The sequence below is a fragment of the Perca flavescens genome, chromosome 15 (assembly GCF_004354835.1).
Source record: "Perca flavescens isolate YP-PL-M2 chromosome 15, PFLA_1.0, whole genome shotgun sequence".
In the NCBI taxonomy this organism is placed as follows: domain Eukaryota; kingdom Metazoa; phylum Chordata; class Actinopteri; order Perciformes; family Percidae; genus Perca; species Perca flavescens.
The window spans coordinates 9,762,236-9,789,063 of record NC_041345.1 but is presented as its reverse complement, the minus strand read 5'-3'; the positions used below and the strand labels follow the sequence as shown (position 1 = coordinate 9,789,063).

Here is a 26,828-nt window from a genome sequence, read left to right as displayed (position 1 = left end):
CTGTCTTTCTAAGACTAACTACACACAGACTGGATGAACATGCAGACAAAAAATACAGTCACACACACATGCACACACTCACGCATACACACATGCGGTTGTCCTATATACTTTTGACCTCTGTTTAACCTTTGCATGGCCTGCAAGCTCACAGCAGCTGGCTGGTGGTGAATTGTGAGAACTGAAACTGTACACCGGCATAATCCTTAGCAAGAGAGACGGAGGGAGAGCGCGGGTTGAGATAAAGAGAGGAAGCGGGTCGAAATGAGAGATTTTGTAGTAACAGGGAGACCAATAAAAAGGAGGTACGTGAGAGAATGAGATAGTTTCGGTCTATGAAGAGGTTCAAAACAAAGTGCGAGCTTGTGAAGCAAATGAGAGTGATGAAAAAAAAATGCTGAGCATTCGAGAGACAGGACAGACTAGAGAAGGCATGAGAGATGGTGACAACAATTTAATATGTTCAAAAACGTCATTGTCACACTTGAAAAAATGCAACCTGCCATATATGCTGTATGCTTTTACTGTAGATACATCAGCCATGGTAACATAGAGTTTTGTGACTGTCAGAACGTACAGAGTGAGCCCTACTGCACACACAGACTGAAGAATCAAGACACTACTGGTAGTGTAGGCTCTGTAAGGGTGTAAATGGGTGCAAAAAAAAGAAAAGATGTCCACATAAACGACTCAACTCGCAGTCCCACTTGTTGTAATACATTGTATAAATACTGCTTGGATTGCGGCATGTATACCTTCTACACAGACACGCATGCACGCACGCACACACATTGTGTGTATGACAGCTGTTCCTGTGTGTGTGTAATAATCCTCAATAAGCTCCATGGCTCCCATAGTCTATTTCACTCGATCCTCCAGAGCATCTCTGACCTCACTGTGTAGCCTCTCTTACACTCCCTCCGCCCCACGACCTGCTCACACTCTGCTCATGTTGTAGCTGATCACATCTTTTCACTCCAACATACTATCTGCTGCTGCTGCAGCTGCACCTTTGAGCCTTAACTCCCCTTTCTTGCTTGGCCCTTATTTAATTAAAGGAACAGTATGACATTTTTGGTAAATACTCATGTTTGCTTTCTGGTGGAAAGTTAGATGAGAAGATGTATACCTCTCTCGTGTCTGTATGGTAATTATGAAGCTATAGCGATCACCCAGTTAGCTTAGCATAGCATAGAGACTACAAACAGGGGGAAACTGCAAGCCTGGCACCTCAAAAGCTCACCTTATATATGGTTTGTTTAATCCGTACAAAAAACAAAGTGAAAAAACAAGAAATTTGCAGTTTTGTGCCTTGAGCTGTTGCCAGGCAACCAGTGGCAACTCCAGGAAGTTACTGCTTCTAACTAAGAAATAGTCTGACACAACCCCAATAAAACAGCCAGCATAAAGATCTACTCTGTTTAGTTTAAGTGCCATTTATCTATCTGTGTTGTAAGCTCGCCCTCTACTGTACACATTAAGCCTCCTCCAATGAGGACGCATTCATCGTGCCATTTGAACCTGAGAAAACTTTCCTTTTGTCTACATTCCAGTTTCCATTGTTGTCCATTTAAGTTAGTGGTGCTTCCCTTTGTTATGCACATGTGCACTGGAGCACTTTGGGAAAAGAGGTTAGTGGTGGTACATTATTAAAATGAGTGCTAAATAACAAGTAACAGGAATTATTTAGGCTGATTTGATAATCAGCTAATAAACTGTATGGAAATATACAAGTAGGAGACGTTACACACAACCAGTATACACAGCCATCCTTTTCTTTGCGAGTCATTATTATGAAACATCTGCATGGGCTGGAGGTGGAGTCTCAACTCTTTCACAGTGATCTTCTGCCAATTTTGGGCTTCCCCTAACTAATGACCCCAAACTCCTACAATGTCCACAATCATTTTTGTCACAATGTCCATACAACTCTTTCAAATGCAGTCCATGATGATGGGATACTGTTTTCTTTTTATAATTGTTTATACTTTTTAAATATAAAAATAACTGTCTCCTTCATTTGTTTGAAACAAGACCTTTAGGAGTGGGGAGAATGGGATGATTTAAGTGACAGGGATGTAGGTACATTTGTGAAAACTTGTTTGCAACATTCCCACCTGACAGAAGTGTTTAAAGATGCTATTGCTTCTGAACAGTGTGATTTTAAGTATACACAGTTTCTGCAGTCAGCACTTTCTTCATGTTGTACGTGGAAGAGGGAAAAGAAGCTCTTAAAGGGTCTCTGAAGTGGCTTAAAAAGTGAAATCCATAGCACAACTTTTTTCTTTTGTCACATTTAATTCCAGGAACAAAATATCTTCGGTTGTATGGTGGATCTTGGTTCTTTCTCTTCACGCAGAGAGCTCATATCTCTGTCCTTTGGTTGTTTGCAGTGTCCTTGGAGGGGAATATCTCAGAAGTTGCTGAACAGCTCGTACTTTTTCATCCAGTCCATCTGCGGCGCCCTCTTCTTTTCTTTGGCATGGACCTTCATCTTTTCTTCTGCTGCCGTAGCGCTCAGGCCCATCTCAGCGAACGGGTCCATCAGCCGGCCGCCCTCATCGTCCGCCAGCTAGACGGGAGATATTATTGAAGACGGAAAGACAGACAGAAGGCTTCAGGGTACTGACTTTCATGTGAACACCAAAGATCAAACACAGCACCATACACAAATGCTCACACTCACCTGTGTGCTGTTGCCCTGGCCGCTGAGGTCAGAGTGCGTGGACCTGATGGACTGTGTGGTGGAGCTGCCGTTGATCTGAGGGTTGTGGGAGCCGTTGGATATGGATGGACCATCATAGTCTGTGGAAACAAACAAACAAACAAACAAGCCCAGATTGTTGTTTTACACTAGTGTTGTTTTAATAATCTTTATACATAGTTCATATTCAAAGGAATGGGATCTCATTTAACATATGAAAGTCTTAAAGCTTTGTTGTAATGTACTTTATGGTCCAACAATGTTTCATGAGTAGAGAGCAACACTTTCCTCTAACTTAGTGGTCACGACTTATTCTTTCATGTTTTCTTAAAAACCTTATTCATTACTAAATCACATTAGTTATTTGTAACAATCAGCTTAAGTATGCAGTGCACAGATCATATCAAGCAGAGATATCTAAGGATGTTAAGTTTCTGTATGGGAGGGGCGGGGTCATTTAAACTGTTCTGTGCTGAAGCGGTGCAAAGGCTAATGGGAAAAAATAGATACGTTCTGAACAGTTTCTGTCCTAGTTAAAGTGTGTTTTTTATAATGTTCTGTTAATGTTTTGGGTGTGCATTTATGTTATCTGGGCTTTAGTTTTGTATGGTAGATTTAGGGTTCATGTACATGACCGAGATCCGTAGGGGAGGGGGGGGTGTATTACGATATTTGCACAGATTGAAAATCATGAACTCCTGTATGACTCTCATCATGCAACACGGTACATTGGATGAATTCAATGTTAATGCCAATTGGTTTCCTTTCTGCTTTTATGGAGAAGTGTATTGAATACAATATTCCTGAAATGATACTGACATAAAGGAAAAAACAATATTTATGTAAACAAATTAATGCTTTAGTAGGGGTCCTAATGTATTATATTTGTAATGTTTCTTTGCATATTTAGTTTCTGTCTACCCCATGAGGAATTCGAAGTAATGACAACAACACTGTTGGGGCGTCCACATTAAAACAGCCTTCCGTGATCGCGCCCCCACCCCTCCTCCACGCAGTTGCTAGTATGCAAGGACGTGGAGGATTAAAAAAACATGATGGACTCTTCAGAAGAGGTAATTATCTTCACTTTGCGGCAAAGTCGCCGGACGCCACAATCTTCTGAACATAGCCATACTGAGAAATACAGAGAGAGTTGTGTGGAGCTGATAGTCTTAATTAGCTTTGTATCCACTCATTCGGCAACGAATGGCATGAATGTAACAGACGTTCATTAATATCTAAAAGTTATGCACTAAAGCTTTAACATGCTTATTTAAGACAACATGACTCCAGAAAAAAATTATATGTTTACTAATGATTTTTAGTAATGACTACTAATGTAGACTTGATTTGTCCACTGCTTCAACTTATCACTCTGTGTTAATACAACATGACCTGTTAAGTTTCACCTTGTGTAAAAACTTAGATGGTTTAAGGCAACGGGTTTCCACGCAAATTTCTAGTAAAGTCCACTAATTATAATAATATATAATAACAGTGCAGTAAGCGTAACCTCATTTTGTTTATGCTTTACTTTACAGGTCTGTAATTTCCTAATAATTTCCTAGAAGTTTCCCAGAAAGGACTATATAATTTGTTCCTAATTATAGGAAAACTCGAGACAGTGTTGAATTGGTTTGTGTAACTTCTAATAGTTTAGTCAGTGCACAGCAGGTCAGCTGAACACACAGGAGAATAAAGTTTCCAAAAAGAAATGAATGATGAATAAATGGGTTTTAATATTCTTTCCAGGAAACTTTCTAAAGAAATGATGGAACTCATGTTACCCAGATTTGTTGACAACCTAATTATTTGAAGTAAAATAACTGCTATCACTTTCTAGTATGACATCACCACAACTTACTTGACAATGTTGCATCCTGAAAGTTTATGTTTATACTGTATGTGACAGTCTTTTGTTAGTATGGTCCTACCTCTGAGATGGCTGACTGTGGGGACAACTCCCCTCGTCTTGAAGTGTTCGTCTGTGTCTGGGTCCACCACCAACAGCCAGGTCTCATCTCCCCCTTTCTTTATGAAGGCCACCACCTCGGCATGCCGTATGCCCTCGACGTTCACACCGTTTACCTGGAAAACACAGAGACAAAAAAAAAGTTTTTTTTGGTAGGAAGGAAGGATATTTTTTATGGTTTTGTAAGTTGGCTGTTATAGCTCTTGGTGCTTCATCAGTGACTACACATGCATTTTATAATGATTTTATATGTCCTCTGGCAGCTATAGTGGATGTCCACAGATCTTGGTAAACACAGCCTGATAAAGTGATTACTTCACTGACTCATTGGACTACATGCATGTTCAGATAATTTGTGAAGGCGACTATTATCGCCTTCACACCCCCAACCGGCCCCGTCAGACACCGCCTACCAAGAGTCTGGGTCTGCCGAGGTTTCTTCCCAAGAGGGAGTTTGTCCTCGCCACTGTCGCAATAGCCATTTATAATGCTTGCTCTTGAGGGAATTACTGTAATTGTTGGGGCTTTGTAAATTGTAAATTATAGAGTGTGGTCTCTATCTGTAAAGTGTCTCGAGATAACTCTGTTATGATTTGATACTATAAATAAAATTGAATTGAATTGAATTGAAATTGAATAATACCAGCTTGTAATCATAGTATATGGTCAGAAAGCAATTTCTGTGTCATTGTTAGGACATACAACTTTGATAAAAGTGCGTAAGTATGCAGGTAAGCGTGTAGCTAGCATTATCATCAGCTGCTTTGTTTTGACTCAAATTGTACTGAACTGAATTCAAACATATCACATCCCAAAAATGCTGAATAATATGTTCAATACCAAAACGTGCGCATGGTCAACCAGAACCGATCTACATTACTTCCAGCAAAGGTCCCAGTCAATTGGGATTTATGCTTAGGGGTTATAAACAAAGTTTTTCCCAACATAAATCTCTCCAGGTCAGTTGATTGGTTAAGTTCACAATCACCTTTAAATAAACCTTCCCATCACTTTTTTCTTTTTTTATTTATTTTTATTTATTGTTGACATACCACACTGAGGGCCGGTGCTACCTCATTCATCCAGTAGGTGGAACCGTGGGACAACATACTGATTATACACTGTTCAAAAATGACTATCAGAGGGCCTCCACCTCTCCACACAATGTTAGTCAAACTCTTGTTATGAATTATGAATTCTTGCAATAGCAGTTCAGGAAAGCGTTTAGGACAGCTGTACCTGCAGCTTTTAAGTTATGAGTAACCACAAGAAACGAAGACTTTTCGTAAATACTTTCTCAAAGGAGTTACAACAGTCAGGAAACATTAGGGCCAGAAAAAAACCAACAAAGCGACATAATGTGCGAATGTGACTGGCCATCTATGAGACAATATTGCCATAGCAAAACACATAGCCTGTTATTTTTTTGCGCTTATCTAGATGCTGCATGCATTTGGAGGCCTGCTTTGTCTAGACCTTGGCTCCTCTGAAGCAGGTAGCTTTGCACCATGCCAAGTTAGTGTTGGTGCACAATCAATTATGGATGGCTCTCCTGGGCTCCGGCTATAGTGTTGGTTTCAGGTGTCCAAGTCCTGAGAGGGAATTCGTTTAAAATTCACTGCCTATGACAAGAAAGGGACGTAGTAAAGCAGAGAAAGGGAAACTCTTAAAATGTACTTTGTGGGTGAGGAAAATGGGGTGAAATTAATGCAGAAATTTAACTGTAGGCAAATATGTGCAATGAGACAGACTTTATGGGTCTTTCGGGGAAGAAAGGAATGGGGAAACAAGATCGTAAGAGTTGAAGGAAGACAACACGAAGAAAGAGTTGAATCAACAGATGGAAAATGTGAACAGCTCCTCTCCTCTCCTTCATGAAAAAAATGTATCCTCTCTTCCCAGGACTCATGGCAGATAAGACAGACATACACAAAAACAGACATCATCAGTCAGGCATGGACACAGACAGACAGTTTGATACAGAGAGAACAAGCATCTTTGTATTTGGCCAACAACAGGTGTTGTGTCATGTTTCTCAGCCCTTCATTAACACTCCATCCTACACAAAACAATACACTCTGCTCTCTGCCCATTGTGCTAATTAATACATGCTGTAGGAACAGTACAGAAGCTTATTTCTCATGGGACTATTCCTCTGGGAACCTCTTGATAATAGTGTGTGTGTGTGTGTGTGTGTGTGTGTGTGTGTGTGTGTGTGTGTGTGTGTGTGTGTGTGTGTGTGTCTCATCAAAGTCATAGATAGTCCAACCACCTGATGTTCACTGGCACATGTTTAATGTGGTTTGTGTGTGTGTATGTTTGTAAGAGCAGGTACAGACTAACCTTAGGATGATCAAAACAAACAATTTCAAATGCATCTGCGCATATGTGATTATGAAGCATGTGTGACTTTTAACTCTTCGCTCTCCAGTTTACTTTCGCTAAGAGAGACAAAATTGAATGAGCCCAGTTTTCACACTGACCATAAAGCACATTATGACAGATGTTGACAGGAATTGAAGCCTGTTGAAACTCCAGGAAATTGTTAAACAAGCTGTTATAAATATGTAATGCGTGATTCAGCAACTATTTGTGGCCCCCAATTAATTCAGACACTGATTTGGTAGATCAATTAGTGACAATATTCCCACAACAGCTGTCATGGTTTTTTTTTCCAGTGGAAAGAATACTTTTCATTCTGTGCAGAAAGATTCAATGGTGATGTCTCAGCGCTAACTTTGTTCATTGTCAATGCCCCGAAATGAAATGCCTGCTGATTCCTACCTGACCACAGTTAGAGTAAGACTAAGAATCATCTGGGTGTCTGTATAAAGCAGTTCAACCATGTTCACCAAATCTGGTCTGTTCTACTAGATGTGGTGAACATGGTTGAACTGCTGCTGTATTTGATACAAAAAAGGACAGATATACTTTGAAACTAATGTCATGTGGCATGTGGTGCACATGTAATTTGTGAATGTACTTACTTGTTACTTAATTGGCTGCTAAAAATATCAATAAAAAAGAAAAAAACCAAAGACTTTACAGCCATGCCAGTAGCTCTGTGAGCTGTACTCAGGTACAGGGGTGCTTTAAGCTACTGTAAATGCTAACGTCAGAATGCTAACAAGTGACAATGACAATGCTAACATTCTGATGTTAAGAAGGTAAATTGTGAACCTCGTAGAGGAAAAACATCGTCAAACATCACAATATATTATACTGGATAAGTCAAAAAAGGTGCCATGCTGGTGATGCAGGGTAAACTGCAGGGGATCACCAAAGCCATTAGGATTATAGACCTTCATGGCAATCCCTCCAGTAGTTGTTGAGATATTTCAATCTGGACCAAAGTGGTGGACAGACCGACGTTATCATCCCTAGAGCCATTCTGCTAGCATGGTTTAAAACATTTCTATGTTGGCTATGTTAAGGTAAACACATAGTGAGTCCTGTGTGAGACAGTCTGGCATTGCCAGACCTTCCTCCACAGTGCTGCGGAGGAGGGTCTGGCTAGTCCACATAGCAATCCGGGATGGGAGAAAAACGTGCTCTGGTTTATTGGCATTTCTTTAAACCAAACACAATCACAATCGTCTTGGGCGGTGCTAAGCGCCGAGCGGGGCCGCTCAGGAAGGAACTTATTTTGGTGGAACGTGTACGTTCAGAAGTTCAAAACTCAGCTTGAACAGATAGTCTAGCTTGCTGTCTCAATTTGATTGACATTCAGTGGACTTTCTGGCAGACCGTGAGCAATCCCGGAAGTGGAATGTTGAGGATATAGACTAAGTGTGAGACAGCAACGTAGGATTAAATGTGTGTGTGTGTTTTATGTGTGTGTGAGAGACATTTACATTTATGTTAAATCACTGTGGAGCTGATTTGTGGGCAGCCATGAATTTAAACCCAAGTGCGTATGTTCTTTGATGTCACCCTCAAGTTTGTGAGAGGTCCAGAGTACGCACTGTTGAGCGCAGGCAGAGCAGAAAGACTGATGAGGCATTTACTGGTGTCACTGCTTCTGCCAAACATCGGCAGAAAGCTGAGCTCTCATCATAGCCTTTGCAACGCTAGCTGCTGCTGATACACCTCCAGTGTAATGGGGCGTGGTGAAAGAAAAAGACAGTGAGAAAGAGACATCTGTCATGGTTGTTCGCCTCTCTAACAGGCTGCTGACAGATAACACAAGCGCTGTCTTGACGCATGGCCAGAAACGGTTACAATTATCAGCGCGTGAACACACACACACACACACACACACACACACACACAAACAGTGTGTGTGTGTGTTAGAAATAACTTAATTAGAGCAGCAACCAACCAATCGATTTTCTTGATTAATCAATCAACTGTTTAGTCTTTAAAATGCCAGAAAATACATACAAGGAGACAGTTTCTTGTTTTGTCCGACAAACAGTCCAGAATACAATGATATTCAGTTTGCAATTACATAAAACAGATAATGGCAAACCCTCACATTGGAGAAGTTGTGTTTCAAAAATTAATGTAAACGAGTCTTTGATTATCAAAATAGTTGCAAGTAAGTAAGTAAGTTTTAGCTTTATTTTTTTATGTATTTGTATTCAAATATTTGCTTTAAACCTGCATCATGCACATAAAGCTCCTTTAATTAAACTAGATTTGGCTTGATGCTGTCTTTAGTACCTTCCAACTTCATTTGTGTGTGTGCATGTAAATGCGATCATTAAGTTATTTGTCCATGGAGAGATGAAGGGAGATGGTGGACTGTTACTGTCATCAGTGACCTGCTACAGGATGTTCCCACACACTCTCATCAGCCGTCTAATGTTCCAGTGGAGCATCAGTACATCAGCATGCCAGGACTGAAGTGTGATCAGCAACATTTTGCCTTTTTACAGACTTTAACTTTGACAACTGCAGCTCTGCTTGGTGGTCCTGGTCATATCGCTCACGTTACCCATATTTTAGTCCATTAACTACATATTGCCTACAGCTTATTTTGAAAAAAAACTAAACAGAAACATAAAGTATTTGATTGATTTCCTATCTAGAAATTGGTTTCCATTCAGTGAGTTCACTATGATGTGAAAATCAAATGTTATGACCTGATATTGTTGGTGATACTGTAGATACAGTGAACAATTCATCATCTTTGTAATTTGATCCCATCTCTAGAACACCTAAGACTTGGGAGTTAATATCACTTTCATATCTGTATGGTAAATATGTAGCAGCCAGTTAGCTTAGGTTAACATAAAGACTGGAAACGGGGAAACAAGTAGCCACAGGTCATGCGTCACATTTCTTGGCACATTACATTTTGAGAGATCCTAATTGAAGTCTGTTTAACCTCACTATCAGGTCCTGTTTGGCCTGCTCTGCAGCCTGGTCTGGACCCTGATGTACAGCCAGCGAGGGCAACGGTCATGGGAATGAATGGGAATGTTGTGTGTGTACACTCAGATTAAAAACTGCTCATAATGAAAATTATGTTATAACACATAAACAGTGTAATGTTTATGTTTAGCTTTGTCGTTGTTTTTAGCCGTATGTCTATTTATGTGTATGTACTTTGAGAGCAACAAAAAGCCAGAGTCAAATTCCCTGTATGAGTTCCCGCTTACAGTACTTGGCCATTAAAGCTGATTCTGATTCTACTGCCAGCATCATTTTTTAACCTGGGCAAAGCTGACTGAACACCTATGATCTTTGTCAACCATTTCCTCTTCTAGACTTCTAGGAGATTGACTAATGACCCTTTAACTTTCATGTGACTGCCACTTAAATGCATGCGTTTCTGTTTGTGACAGAAACTTTGTGAAGGAAACTCTCTTCCTTTTTGTTCCTGCATGCATCTTCGCTCTCAGCTACTTTCTCCCCCTCTCTTATTTAACACGCACGTCTGCCTCTATATCTCTCTATGTTTTATAAGAAGCGACAAACACATACAAACACACTCCTCCCCCATGTCTCTCCCCCTGTCAGCCCGTGCAATCAGACTAATTTATAACCAACTCTCCTCTCCCCTATCACCGGCCTCTTCTCTCTCTCTCTCTCCAGGCTGACACACAGTGAAGATTGAGTCCAGGCTTTAGGTCCTGTTATCTTTAGAAACGGGCCGGGCAACAGACACAAGTGTGACTCCTGCCATTTTAATTACAGTTGTGACAGTATGTGTACATGGGGTCACATCTGTATTCGATAACTGTTGCAAACTTTGGTAACACTTTACTTGAAGGAATCTACATGACACTGTCATGACACATGAACCCTAACCCTAACTCTAACCCTAACTTGTCATGACAAAAACCGAATGACACTTAATGAGAGTAGCGTTGGTAGATGCGTCATAAACGTTTATGACTTGTTTATAATGTTTATGACACGTTCATGACAGTGTCATGTCACTCTTAAGATACCTTCAACTAAAGTCTAACCCAAACTTTTTTGTAGCTTTTGACTAAAGTTTTTAGACTCTCCTAACGGCTTTGTTCTAAAATTGGAACACACTATAATTAATGATAAGTCCGGCTACTTTTTTTGGACCAGTGTAAAACATTTGAGTGATAAAGCACTCTGTATAGTTGATCATGATGAGTTTATATATTAATAATCGTCAACAGACTTTTATTTGTGCTATATTGTTAGAATTAGTTACTCTCCAATAAGGTGGTGCATTCAGGTGTTCTCCATCTATGGTACATACATTTTTTGTGTTTAAATTAACAAAAATAAATCAGTTTATATGAAAACACCGCGCAAAGACATCTGTCGACTTCTAGCTTCTTTACCTGCACTGGCAGCGCAGCATGTTGGTGTGTCATGAAGTAAAGGTCATTCAAGCGTACATGTAGATTTATTTAAAGGTAATGGATTGGATGGCTGTGTGGAAATGTGGGCACATGTGCAAAATCAGGAGTGTAGGCACACAGCAACACGCATATACAGTTCAAACACACCTACAAAGATACAGAAAAACCATGATTATCCAAAGTGGCAACATGAAGGGCTACAAGAGGCCTCTTGAGGGATTTTCTCACACCTGGTCAATCATATTATTCTCTGACATGTACCAGACTAACCCAGAATCATTTATCAATAATCACCTCATTAGCGTGTGCACATTTGTTACAATCTCCTCATTCCTCTGCCGGGGTCTACTGTGCCAAGTGCATGTATGCATGAAAACACTCACTTACTCACTCACCTTTACTGTGAGTACTTATTGAAATTCCTTCCAGCTTATCAGGTTCCCCTGACCCTGTTGACTTCTTACTAAGCCCACATTTTCAACTGCTCCACCACCCAGTCTCATAAACATCTGTATTTGTATCTGTATTTGGGTTTCCAGAAGAAGTTGTTAGAAATCATTTACATCGCTTAGCTGTGTGTTAAATGATTTTTGTATTGCCATCTATATTAAATGAGAAGATAGTGTTGACAAAAACGGGCCATGATAGCTAATTTTGTCATAATGAATACTAATAATATAAAATAAAAAAGTAAGATGTGCATTAAGTTGCTAGCCTAGAAATCTAGACGCACTCTAGCGGCAGCAAATTTAATTTGCAACCAGGGGGGTCTAGGCACTCTCCGTTGACTTGCGAGCTGGAAAAACCAAACTCTGGTCAGGCCAATCACATCGTGTATAGAGTCGGTGGTCGGGCTTATGGCTGCTGCTGCTGGGAACAGCGGTCTTGTGGAAGACTTGGAGTTAAGCTTTTCTTTGAGAAAAGAACAAAGCGCTATCCTATTGCGTGCAGAATTTGAAAGACAACCGTTTATCCTGCCCCTCGGATTGAGCCCTGTCAATGGTGAGTTCCCAACATCTTGATGTGGGTCTGGCTTGTCAGGCTATTAAGTTGCAGGAAGTCCAAATAAAAAATAAAGCTAAATTGAAGCGCTTATGAAATTAAAATGAAAAAGCTATTGACAAAAATCTGAAAAGCTCCCTCCCCAATTTTGCATCCACTCTTGAGACGGCCTGTAAATTAAGGGACGAATCCATCCATCCATCTTCATCCGCTTATCCGGTGTCGGGTCGCGGGGGGAGCAGCTCCAGCAGGGGACCCCAAACTTCCCTTTCCCGAGCTACATTAACCAGCTCTGACTGGGGGATCCCGAGGCGTTCCTAGGCCAGGGTGGAGATATAATCCCTCCACCTAGTCCTGGGTCTTCCCCGAGGCCTCCTCCCAGCTGGACGTGCCTGGAACACCTCCCTAGGGAGACGCCCAGGGGGCATCCTTACCAAATGCCCGAACCACTTCAACTGGCTCCTTTCGACGCGAAGGAGCAGCGGCTCTACTCCGAGCTCCTCACGGATGACTGAGCTTCTCACCCTATCTCTAAGGGAGACGCCAGCCACCCTCCTGAGGAAACCCATTTCAGCCGCTTGTACCCTGGATCTCGTTCTTTCGGTCATGACCCAGCCTTCATGACCATAGGTGAGGGTAGAAACGAAAACTGACCGGTAGATCGGGAGCTTTGCCTTCTGGCTCAGCTCTCTTTTCGTCATAACGGTGCGATAGATTGAATGTAATACCGCACCCGCTGCGCCGATTCTCCGACCAATCTCCCGCTCCATTGTCCCCTCACTTGCGAACAAAACCCCAAGGTACTTGAACTCCTTCACTTGGGGTAAGGACTCATTCCCTACCTGGAGTAGGCACTCCATCGGTTTCCTGCTGAGAACCATGGCCTCAGATTTAGAGGTGCTGATCCTCATCCAAACCGCTTCACTCTCGGCTGCGAACCGATCCAGTGAGTGCTGAAGGTCGCAGGCCAATGATGCCATCAGGACCACATCATCTGCAAAGAGCAGCGATGAGATCCCCAGCCCACCGAACCGCAACCCCTCCCCACCCCGACTACGCCTCGATATCCTGTCCATAAGTGTTACAAACAGAATTGGTGACAAAGCGCAGCCCTGGCGGAGGCCAACCCTCACCTGAAACAAGTCTGACTTACTGCTGAGAACCCGGACACAGCTCTCACTTTGGTCGTACAGAGATTGGATGGCCCTGAGAAGAGACCCCCTCACCCCATACTCCCGCAGCACCTCCCACAGTATCTCCCGGGGGACCCGGTCATACGCCTTTTCCAGATCCACAAAACACATGTAGACCGGTTGGGCATACTCCCAGGCTCCCTCCAGGATCCTTGCGAGAGTGAAGAGCTGGTCCGTTGTTCTACGACCAGGACGGAATCCGCATTGTTCCTCTTGAATCTGAGGTTCGACTATCGGCCAAACCCTCCTTTCCAGCACCTTGGAGTAGACTTTACCAGGGAGGATGAGAAGTGTGATACCCCTGTAATTGGCACACACCCTCTGGACCCCCTTTTTAAAAAGGGGAACCACCACCCCGGTCTGCCACTCCTTTGACACCGTCCCAGACTTCCACGCAATGTTGAAGAGGCGTGTCAACCAGGACAGCCCCTCCACACCCAGAGCCTTGAGCATTTCTGGACGGATCTCATCAATCCCAGGGGCTTTGCCACTGTGGAGTTGTTTGACTACATCAGTGACTTCCACCTGGGAAATTGACAATGATCCCCCATCATCCTCCAGCTCTGCCTCTAACATAGAGGGTGTATTAGTCGGATTCAGGAGTTCCTCAAAGTGCTCCTTCCACCGCCCTATTACCTCCTCAGTTGAGGTCAACAGTGTCCCATCCTTACTGTACACAGCTTGGATGGTTCCCCGCTTCCCCCTCCTGAGGTGGCGAACAGTTTTTCAGAAGCACCTTGGTGCCAACCGAAAGTCCTTCTTCATGTCTTCTCCAAACTTCTCCCACACCCGCTGCTTTGCCTCTTTCACGGCAGAGGCTGCAGCCCTTCGGGCCCTTCGGTACCCTGCAACCGCCTCCGGAGTCCTCTGGGATAACATATCCCGGAAAGACTCCTTCTTCAGTCGGACGGCTTCCCTGACCACCGGTGTCCACCACGGTGTTCGTGGGTTACCGCCCCTTGAGGCACCTAAGACCCTAAGACCACAGCTCCTCGCCGCAGCTTCAGCAATGGAAACTTTGAACATTGTCCACTCGGGTTCAATGCCCCCAGCCTCCACAGGAATGCACGAAAAGCTCCGCCGGAGGTGTGAGTTGAAAGTCTGTCAGACAGGGGCCTCCTCCAGACGTTCCCAATTTACCCGCACTACCCGTTTGGGCTTACCAGGTCTGTCCAGAGTCTTCCCCCACCCTCTGACCCAACTCACCACCAGATGGTGATCAGTTGACAGCTCCGCCCCTCTCTTCACCCGAGTGTCCAAAACATACGGCCTCAGATCAGATGAAACAATTATAAAATCGATCATTGACCTTTGGCCTAGGGTGCTCTGGTACCACGTACACTTATGAGCATCCCTATGTTCGAACATGGTGTTTGTTATAGACAATCCATGACTAGCACAGAAGTCCAACAACAAACAACCACTCTGGTTTAGATCAGGGAGGCCGTTCCTCCCAATCACGCCTCTCCATGTGTCTCCATCATTGCCCACATGCGCATTGAAGTCCCACAGCAGAACTATGGAGTCCCCCACTGGAGCCCCATGCAGGACTCCAGTCAAGGTCTCCAAGAAGGCCGAATACTCCAAACTCTTGTTTGGTGCATATGCACAAACAACAGTCAGAGTTCCCCCCCCCACAACCCGCAGACGTAGGGAGGCGACCCTCTCGTCCAAACTCCAACGTAGCGGCGCTCAGCAGGGGGCTTGTGAGTATCCCCACACCCGCCCGGCGCCTCACACCCTGGGCAACTCCGGAGAAGAAAAGAGTCCAACCCCTATCCAGGAGGACGAATATTACTTAAAAAATTCTGATACTGTTTGTATTTGATCAAAGGGCAAAATCTGTTCATATCTGAAAAACTTTTGTTTGTTTACATTCCACATTCATACACACCAACTGTAATGCAGTCCAAAACAACACTGTAAGCTAAAAGTACAAGAAAGTTGAATCTGACAGTGTCAACAAAAACTGAAACAGAGGTAGGATTTACTGCAGGACTACTGTATCGGATTGCATTATACTTTCATACCCTGACACTCCATCCAAGCTCCTCCGTCCTACCTCAATCAGCCTGTCTTGTGGCCGGAGCCCGGCGTGGTCTGCAGGTGATCCTGGGTCCAAGGAGCGGATGTACTGTCCGGGCCTGGACCGATCACTGTGGAGGTTGAAGCCGTAGCCCGTGTCAGACCGCAGCAGGTGGCACAGACGTGGAACAAGCTCGGACTGGTCGACTTGGGGCCGTGACTGGGATTGGGGCTGGGTGTGGGCTACAGCCTGGGCAGGAGCCTCCTGGAAGAGAGTGAGAAAAGTGTGTACTTGTCTTTTATACAGGTAAAATATATAAACAATGCAAAGGTTCATCCATTAGTTTATGATGACAAAGACATTGTGTAGAAGAAACCACAAGAGCTCAATAGAGAGATTGGTTTCTATATTACTTAAAGGCCTATACAAGATGTTTAAATTGTGCAGCATATGTAGAAAGATTGGGCAAGGCATTCTGCTGTCTGCAGGGCATGGGAACACAGCAGGTGACTAAAACACACAGTTGTGTCATCACTAAGCTTGTAGGGTGAATGTTTCATACAAGACCATGTGGGTGAAGTGTCACTTCAAGGTACTAATGATTACTGTATTGTAAAGGATATATATATATATATATATATATATATATATATATATATATATATCTATATAAGAATGATGTGCAAGTAATTAACTATTACTTGCACATCATTTTTTGTTGATACAGATTAATTATGTGCATTCATTTTGTGTCATTCAGTCGTTGCATACAGTAGATGTCACATTTTATTAGAGTGTACTTTATTTTGGAATGAAACTGTCCATTTGCAGCATATCACTGACAGCTCCAACTGGCTGGATGAAGACATTTATAGAACCGGTTTAATTGTGCCATGAGCTCTACAGTGTGATCACACTGATTTACCACCTACGCATCGGGAAGAAAATGTGCAATGAGACGGATGACAACTGGTTGCCAGCCCTGTAACCTCAGCTGATATCATCTGTGAGGTAACGGACAGGTAGAGTGGGTGTTGGGTGACCAAATATGAGTCTACATACGGTGCACATATTGTGTGCACAGGACAGACCTGCAATCGTATTACGCAACATGAGAAGTCTATTGTTTTCACTGGATATGTGAAGCTACCATCATGGTCCAGCTTGTGCCTGCTAAAAATACATATGGAGTATGTGGGCAGGGGGAGAGAGAGAGAGAGAGAGAGAGAGAGAGAGAGAGAGCGAGAGCGAAACAAAGCAAGTACTGTGGTGTGTAGAGGGGAAGATGGTTTATGATTTATTCTGACAGAAAGAAAGAGGACAGCTTTAAAAAAAAAACTTTTGACTAACTCCCCTTCAACATTCTTGTGATTACTGCAAATGCATGTTAGAAATCATGGCTGAGCCTCGGTCACCAGAACAGTGCCTGCAAATCTACCTCAACACTGTATAAAAAAATAACACAGATGGCAACATATAATTTCATTTCAGGCACTGAATTCTTCTTTCGGCTAGCGACAATCTAGGCAGCTTGCCCTGAGAAGGAAGGAGAGAGAGAGAGAGAGAGAGAGAGAGAGAGAGAGAGAGAGAGAGAGAGAGAGAGAGAGAGAGAGAGACAGAGAGAGAGAGAGAGAGAGAGAGAGAGAGAGAGAGAGAGCGAGCAACAACTCTCATGAATCCCTTAAGATCCTCCTTTCCAAGGCTGGAAAGGAAGTGCTTGGATTGAGCAGCTGGGTTAGATCTTCCAAGGGGGAGAAAAATCAATTTACAATTAAATGTATTAGCATCCTGGGATCTATGCAAAGGAGAAACATGGCAGAGAGGAGGAAGAGAAAAAACAAGGAGGGAGAGTGTGAGTGGGAGGGATAGAAAATTAGATGCAGCGAGAGGATTGAGTAAGAGAATTCAAGAAAAGAAACAGTGCAGTTAAGAGTATGTAGAGCCCAGAGATATACAGCCGACAGATAAACAGAGTGGTTCAGAAAAATCGAGATGAGAGAAGTTTCCAGTTAGCCACCATGGGAAGGAAAAGAGTTTGGAGTGGAACTCGTCTAACATAAACAGTAAAAGTAGCACAGCTGGGAGTCATTATGTGGGGGAGACGCAAGTGTCTGCCAATCTAACCTCGGACTGCCTCTCAATAACCCCACTAATCACCCCCTGGGGCCTGTGCCATCTCTTGAAGTCTCAGTCTTTGACAGTTGTGTGCATTTTGGACACTCTTTTTGTGCCGTGGGTTTGATCTGTACAAGCTCAATTGTGTGAGTTCCTGTCAGTGATGGAGGGTGATAACACCACTGTATGTGTTCTTGGCTCCCTACTGATGGTTGGTGTATGCAGATGTCTGACCTATGTGTAAAAGTGTAAAGGACAGAGACTCCTGGTTCAAAAGTATTTTTTTGGGGTGTTTTTTTCACCTTTAATGGATAGGACAGCTAGGTGAGAAAGGGGAGAAAGAGGTGGACGTGAGACATGCAGGAAATCGTCACAGGTCGGGTTCGAACCCTTATGCGTCGAGGCATAAACCTCTATGTTTATGTGTGCCTGCTCTACCCACTGATCCAACCCGGCCACGGTTTGAAAGTATTTTTAAGAGTATCAGCCAAAGAGGCTGAAGTTGCCACACAACCTCTCCAAAACCGAGAGGCCATCAAATGAAATGTGGTCACCATGTTTGTTTAAACTGTGGGTGTTGAAACTTCCTGGTTTTTGTGAAAAATATTTTGATAGGAGAGAGAGAGAGACAGAGAGAAAAATGATAGGTAATGTTTTCCCCCTTTGTCAGCAAACCAGCTTGTCATCAGGAAAGTGGATGGTTATCAGCATCTGTCATTGTTTTTAAAACAGAGTCCCAATGGGGGGGAAACACAGTAGGAACTGATGGGAAAACACAGTATCCATGTTTTGTTCCAGGCTCATAAATGTTCACATGGAAAATTCTGCAATAAATCAGAGTGCTTTTCTATAAGCTAACCAATATGGAATATGTCACGCCCACAGCAGAACATTATGGAGTTTGATGCCCCAACACAACACACACACACACACACACACACACACACACACACACACACACAAATTCCTTTAGTTTCCTGTCACAATCAGCCTTCTGTCAGTCTCTGTGAGTACATGTTGGGAGTACAATGTAGACACAATACTTGTGTTTGACTGTGTGGCTCGGTTATGAAATTTTGACTACATTAGCAATTAGACAATTTCTTTTGGCTTAATGAATTGAACATGAATCATGACACAAGGTTAGAAGCTTTTTTGCAGCACTGACCTGAATTTAAGGCCAGATCACTCATTTTCTGTTTTATTTGTGCGCATATTTCCCTCTGCATGCGACTGCTGGCAGTGGCGTTGGCAGTTGATGAAACTAGATCGCAGCTTGTTGAATAATTGAGCGGTGGCCTACTGCGATGCATGGATCATGACCGATGTTAACCCTTTCACAGCCAAGGATCATTTGCTCATTGTTGGCCCACAACCCAATGAAGTGTGTTTGGGCACGCATGCATGTGTGCTGTTATACGTGTCCAGTGTGTGTGTGTATGCAAGCATGTAAGTCATTTTTGTCAACAATGCTCTCACTTGCATGCTTCCCAAATGGGGATTAACGTAAACTTAATATCCCCATTCTAATAAATCAGGAGGTCAAGTTTCTTTTAAGCCCTGAGTCAAAAGGTATGCCTTTTTCCAGCTGAGTTTGGTTTGCTAAAAGCAGATGTGGCAAGGACTTAGAGTGACAGCATATAATATCTAGGAACTATTTTGTTTAACGTACTACAAACACACTAACCCTTTCTTCACCAAAAACACTACAATAATGTGTGCATCTACTGAATGCAAATACTAGGTAAATCTAAAGGAAAACCTGATAACAAGCATGCATAAACTCATCAATCAATGGACGGCAGGTTAAACAAACAAGAAAGTATTGTGTCAAACCATTTTGAAGGAAAAGTCCATTCATCAGTTTTTCTTCCATGGCCCTAACGTAATTTTTTATTTTATGACTTTCCATAACTTGACCAGAGTTCTTCCATGACCCAAAAACTGTATCCCAGTTTGTCAGTGTTATTTCTCTGCTTGGAAAAACTCTGCTGGAGTTGACAGCCTGTTTTCCAGTTGGGCTTGCTATGTAGAAATTACCAAAAGCCTACAGTGTTTAAAACTGAAAATATTTACTTCTGCAGCATTAAAATATCAATCAATTTGGAGCAATGATTATGGCTTATTCTGCTAACTGCTTTACTTTTGGACATTTGACTGGTCCAAGTACGTTTTTCTATAGTAAACATCCATATAAAAGAAGGATAAAATTGTGGGACAAGAAGCCTGCATTTATTTACTTGTGTAAGATCATGCCCCTTGGATACCGTTGACAGGCGTAGCAACAGTAACTTTGGTAACAGTCAATTTTTAGTAATGATCAATGGTGTCCTCAGTGACTGATGTACCAAACGTTCTAGTTTTATTCCATGTTACATGCTTGTTGATCTTCTATTTAAATATTGAAATGTGTACATCAAATACATCAGTATCTTGATTTACTCACTGCAGGGTTGATAAAAAAAAGAAAAGATTACATCTCAGCATTTAGCTTGATGATTGAAATGCTCACAAAGGGACATTTCCCTGGAAGCAGCAGAGAAGCCTGGTGATATGATACCCACAAAATCTAATTATAATTATTCGCTGAAAAAACGTTGCTCATGTGGCATGACGCCAGTGAAGTACAGAAACAGAAACATCACCTGCACGTTTGACTTTAGCTGATGTCATGGTTGACAACCAGTTGCCATGGATACAACAGTGGAACCAGTATAGCCAGTTCCATCTGTCCGAGAGAAGCTGAGCAGAAGGGTAACTTTTTAAAGTTTTCTAAATTAGGTGAGCGAATACATAATCATATCTTTTTATGATTATAGATTTCATGTTGATTTTAAAAGTTTTGTGTGTAGTCACATTGCTCTATGTCTGCGTGACAGCACAATGCAAGGGTTCATAGCTTTTCAAAAGTGTATCCAAAGCCAATATAAAGGATCATTTAAAAGGGCTTCATCAAATTAAGAAAATTGCCGTGTCTCAGATATTTTGGTCATGACAGCTTTACCCTCAAATTGTTAGTGTGTACTGTACAGTATATGTGTGTGTATGTGTGTGTGTGTGTGTGTGTGTGTGTGTGTGTGTGTGCGTATGTGTCTGCAGCTGCTTTAAGTGTTGCTCAATCAGAGAGGAAAAGAGCAAATATGGCCAGATCTCAGTGGGTGAGAAAGAGAAATAGGAGAGGGAAGGGAACAAGAAAGAAAGGAAATGACAGGCAGTTGAAGAAAACCATGACAGGGATTTGGAATAAAATGAAAGGAAGGGGACAAGGGAAAAAAAAGATACAGGAGTGAGCAACAGAGAAAATGAAGAGAATTAAAGCTGCAAGTAGCGATGAACTAGCTTGGATGCCAGCCGAACTTAGCCCCGCCCACAACGTTTGAGGTCGGGAAGTTTGGTCTGGACTTGATCCGTTGTGGGAGCAACTATGCTCAAACCAGAGCTGTTCGGACCAATTAAATTGTCAGGGCGGGCTTTATACGATGATGGACAGATGATCAACAGTAACGTAATCAAATCACCAAAGAGCGCTTGGGTTGAATTTGTTTATAACAAAAATGGCTGCCATCGCGTCTGTTATAGAAGATATCGACAGCGCATTCGTTTTAAAAAAGGAACAGAGAACCGCAATCATGTATGTACGCACATTGCCACACCCGTCCGCACGACACGGAAACTGCCGCCTCTGCCTTTGCTCTGTCGAAGCCTGCCTTTGACTTCTGTGTTTACAGCTTCTGTAAAGTCTGTCTCCGTTGCTCTGATTGGTTGTAGGTCTATCCATTGCTCTGATTGGTTGTAGGTCTATCCAATTGAGTACAGAGGCATTTTCTTTCCTGGATGCACGGCATATGGGAGACAGCAAGAAAAGGCAGCACCATAAAGAACAAAGAGAACACGAAAACATGAGGACTGGCCAGAGATCTGGTTAACCAACAGTTTTTCCCACTGGTGTGGTGGTGTGTTGCATAAGAGCTCTGTGATATGAAGGCTAGCTGAGTGTGTTTGTGTGTCCAGTGCTGCTCTACCAGGACTGACCTACGGATATATGTTTACAAAGTCTCCTGCTTTGCTGCAGTATATATGTGTGTGTGTGTGTGTGTGTATGTATGTTATGTGTGGTACCTGCTGTTTAAGTGTTTCCTAAGATCATAACTCAGGAGCGAGTGAAAGAGAGAGAGGAGCATTGAGGTGGAATGTGTAAAAACAAGAGTGAATGCATCTCCTGGAAAAAAAGATTAAGTAGCCAAAGAGCAATATGATAGATTGGAAAATGGGTATACTGCATTAGTCATGGAGCGAGTTGTCATTCTGTACTGTACTCCTAGTCAGTAATAGTCAGATCTATCATCGCAACTAGTTGGACTCAATGGCAGAATTCTGGGTTGATGGATACCACAAGTTCGAGACCCCCCAAGGTACACCCCTGCTCTTTAACACAAATTAGGTTTTTGACATTTTGGAGTGAAAAAATACCCATTGTAATAAATCTCAGAATTCAATAAAAAAATTGATACAACTTTCATGCCTGTACGGTAAATGTGAAACTTGAAAGCCGGCAGCCGTGGAAACAGTGTTTAACATATGGGGGTATGCGTACCCCTCGGTGTACTTTGGGGTCTGTCTGCGCTACGCTGATTGTTATGCTTGTAACATCATGCCTTTATTTCACTGCTACAACCTTTCTATTTCTATTTGCAGTTTAGAAATGTCAGTACACTTTAAATATACAGATCTGTCTCTTTTCCTAGAAAGTTCAATGAGTGAGAAATCAATTATATAAGGAAAATAAATAATGCTACTGGTCTAGATCCAGGGGACAAAAAAAAACTATTCACTTCCTTGCATCCATAGCACAAACTATAAATACAGCTAACAAGAGTATAAAAAAGCAATTTATTAGCGTGCTATTACATTGCAATGCTGAAACTTACTAACAAGCTGCTTGTTATATTCTGCCAACTTTTGTCACACTGACCTAAATATCTAATGAAGCGGACATAGATTTTGATGTTTGTTGTCATTTACCAGCTGTTCCAGATGCCTGCAGCTCTACTGTCAGGCTAACTGAAACGCTGCGCTGAAGCTGCAAAACTCCTGAGTGCAAACATATTGTGAAGGGCATCGAGCTGGAGGCGGAACTGTCACTGAGGGCAGATGAGACCAGTGGTGGAAGAAGTGTTCAGATCCTTTACTTAAGTAGAAGTACTAATACCACACTGTAAAAATAAGTAAAAGTCCTGCATTGAAAATGTTACTTAAGTAAAAGTATGTAAGTGTCATCAGGAAAATGTATTTAAAGTATTAAAAGTAAAAGTCTTCAATGCAAAAAAAATCCTCACATTTTAGTAACTGGAAACAATCATAACAGTTCTGTCAATCAACTATGTTTTTAATCGGCTAATCATTTCAGTTGCACTTGTAGGCCTATATATTGTTGGGTAGATGAATTTATAATAAAACATCGTATTTTATAAACTATTTGCACACTAAATAAAGTGTGCAAAGATCTTAATTTGTAAAGTAGTTAGTAACTGAAGCTGTCAGATTAATGTAGTGGAGTAAAACGTACAATATTTCCCTCTGAAGTAGGAAGTGGCATGAAAAGAAAAGACTCAAGTACCTCACATTTGTAATTAAGTACAGTACTTGAGTAAATGTACTTAGTTACATTCCACCACTGGAACAGACTGTGTGTGGAATTAGTGTTTGTGGAAAAAAAATGGGAATTACACAACATACTGCATCAAAATAATTCCAAAGTTTTTGTATAGATTACATCATTGTACTGTTTTTCCTATCTGTAAAATAAAAAAGCCTATCAAAAGCCTAAGCTGTTACTCAAGTTTAAACCTGGTGCAATGGCAAAGGACCATAATTAAGCACATTTTTCATCATAAGGCTTTTGACAACGTGAGTGCTATGGAAACACAAGTGTGCATACATGTCTCGCTGCCTCTCTGTGAGAGAAAGTGCAGCTTTAGTTTCCATGAGAACCTGCTGTATGAAGTTGATTGATTTTCATGGACCTGTTTCATGTTACAATAGCTTGTGGACACTGGAGAAGGACAACGATCCAAAGCACTGGTGTAGAGAAATAAAACGTCTAAAATGATACTCGAGGTTAGTGTCCAGAACACTAACACACATCAAAACCGGCTCTTCCATTCATCAACCCCTAATGTCTGTGTTAATGAGCCTACTGTACAATAATAGCGTCTCATATCCTGCAGTGTTACAGTACATTTTCACAGTTTGAAAAATATCATGAGGAGGTTAGTGAAACTATGCAAAGACAGAAAGAGTGAGAGAGAGAGAGAGAGAGAGAGCGAGAGGAAAGAAGTGAAACCAACAGGTGGTTTAAACCCCTCATATACATTCTCTTCATTTGTCTCTTACTATCTTTCTACACTCCATTCTTCCTTATTAATCTCATATTTACTTTCAACCTCCATGTCATGGTATTTCATGTCTTCTTTCAGCCCAAATTCTTTAACCCTTTTTCGCTTTTAATTTCTGTCCCTCTCTTATCTTTCAGTACCTCATGTTACAACACATTCACATGCAGTGAAGAGGCTGCACAATACAACATTTCTGCCTTTTTGCATTTAAATGTCAATTTAAATTGTGTGGGCTACTGGGGAGGCTGATATATTCAGAAGTTTTGTGCTGATATGTGTGTGTGTGTGTGTGTCACAGATGAGGGAGTGAGATTTTAAAGGTGAATGCAGCTATTTTCATCTCTTCTTCTCTGTTAGATTAGTTTTTCCATCAGTTTTTCCATATGTCTGTGTGTGTCCACACCCCTGTTATCAGTATGTGGCAGATATCCCTCGTCCCTCGGTTAGGACGTAAAAGTAAGAGAGAGAGAGAGAGAGAGATATATATATATATATATATATATATATATATATATAGAGAGAGAGAGAGAGAGGGATATATATATATATATATATATATATATATATACATATATATAGAGAGAGAGTATTCTGATAGAGAATCTGAAGAGGAGGGTGGTGGATGTTTTGTGTCACTAAAACAAAAATCGGCGGTATAAGTATCAGTAACCTTTGACTCTGGGAAACTTTGACAGTCATTTTATTTATTTATTTTTTTAAACATTTTATAGACCAAACAATGATTTCATTAATCATGAAAATAGTCAGCAGATTAACCGATAATGAAAATAATCATTAGTTGCCATCTCAATGTGTGTAAACCTCTGGGCCCCAGAGCGATGATGAGGCACTGTACATGTGACATCACAGAGACCCAAACATGCTCTGTGGGGGGAAGTCTCATAGATGACATCAGGCCAAAGATGTACGTAGCTATGTGTGTTTGTGTGTCTCTGCACAGCAGATAGATATTCATTTCGCTCGCCCACTTTCCAAAGCATAATTAATTAATTAATGCGGATTCCTGTCTGCTGCAAAACACACATTAGACTCAACCTCCACTTCTTGTTTGTCAAGTGTTACTCAAGTATCGATAGAATTACCAGTTGATCCACATGGATACAAAGCCTGTTTCCCATCATATCTAATTGACTCCCACAAACAGTGAACACTGTGTGGATTGATCCGTGGGAATGTATGTGGGCTCACACCTGTGAGTGCAACAGTGATCAGGAGTGAGAATAACAGCCCAGTACAGCTATGGATAAACCTGTGATAAACACAAAGTTGTGACATAGACTGAAGTACATGTGCTCACCAAATCCACATATTAACACATAATAATAGCTACACACAAGGGGCAAAGCTCTCTTCACTGCTTTCAATGATTTCTCCATCAATGGAGCAATTGTTATAGGTGTGGAAATGAAGAATTCTCCATCTCTACAGTGTTTGTTTATCTTTTTCTCTCTCTCGTATTTGTTGGCGATGATGTTGTGTGGGCAGCACATTGATCGATGGTCGGCCTGGCTACAGCTGACCTACTCTCCACTGTCATTCCACCACTGATATTTTCCCATCCAACAACTAAAAGATGATATTAAAGTGCCCATATTATGAAAAAAGAAATCATGTTTTCTGGGATTTGGGGTGTTATTTTGTGTCTCTGGTGCTTCCACACGCGTACAAACTTGGAAAAAGAAAACATCCATGCTGTTTTGAGTGAGATAGAAGTTTCTGAATGTATCCTCCCTTCAGTCTCCAAGTGAGCTGTTCAAAATCGGCAGGGCCGTCTACGTCATCGGCCAAAACATTTGGTGTGTGCTAACCACTTTAGCTAATACAGCACATCAGCTAGCTGTTTCTCCAACTTAGGTCAGTACAAGGCAGGATTAGCCGGGAGACTTCTTCTAAACGAGGGCGCACTTCCAACTTTGCGTGGAATACCTACAGACGAGGGACATGTAAGTAGTTCTATATAATTTATTTTGTAGATTAGGGTGAACTCGTGTGTCTTGTAGCAGTGTTTTGCCATTGAGAACGAGATGGCTAACCGCTAGCATCGCTAGCTTCTAGCTAGTAGTCCTTACCTAGATACTGCGCATGTGCGACTCCTAACAAAGATGGGATAGAATTGTGATACCTCACTCTGTAGCTAAAACAAAGAACTCAACACACAGGGTCAAAAGAGGAGATGCAGCAATGTTCAGTACAACAAAAAATATGGTGTTTTTTGAAAATTGAATCATGTAAACCTATTCTGGTACAACCTCAGAATACAATTATGAACCTGAAAATGAGCATAATATGGGCTCTTTAAGAAAATAGACATAGATAATCAGTTAGTGTATGTTTCAAAAACTTAGACTAAAAATTACATAGACCCCTTAATCCAAAAGTTGTAGGAACTGACCAAATGCAAGTGTTAATGATTTCAAAAAAGTATTTTAGAGATACGTCCCAGATGATTTGAAGATGGCAGGCCTGTTTTTGCATATTCTGACCCAGTAAGGGCAATATAAAGATAGTGCAATCTATAAATAATGCTGAAGAATTGGGTCAAGTGTCTCAATTGCTATTGTTACATTTTGTGAGTTCAATGAAGAAATGTGAAAGCTTCATAAGCC

At 41.8% G+C, this 26,828-nt stretch overlaps 1 protein-coding gene across 1 annotated transcript in view; it reads right to left on the bottom strand.

The window, feature by feature from the left end:
- Positions 1–439: 439 nt before the first annotated feature.
- LOC114569635 (Na(+)/H(+) exchange regulatory cofactor NHE-RF2) overlaps positions 440–26,828 on the bottom strand; it is a 38,743-nt gene continuing 12,354 nt past the window's right edge. Inside the window, exons 3-6 of the mRNA XM_028599594.1 lie at positions 15,728–15,955; positions 4,639–4,792; positions 2,687–2,805; positions 440–2,572 (exon numbers count right to left, since the gene is read on the bottom strand). Of these exons, the coding sequence (XP_028455395.1) occupies positions 2,414–2,572; positions 2,687–2,805; positions 4,639–4,792; positions 15,728–15,955 (660 nt within the window). The 3' untranslated portion in view covers positions 440–2,413. The remainder of the gene's footprint in view (positions 2,573–2,686; positions 2,806–4,638; positions 4,793–15,727; positions 15,956–26,828) is intronic.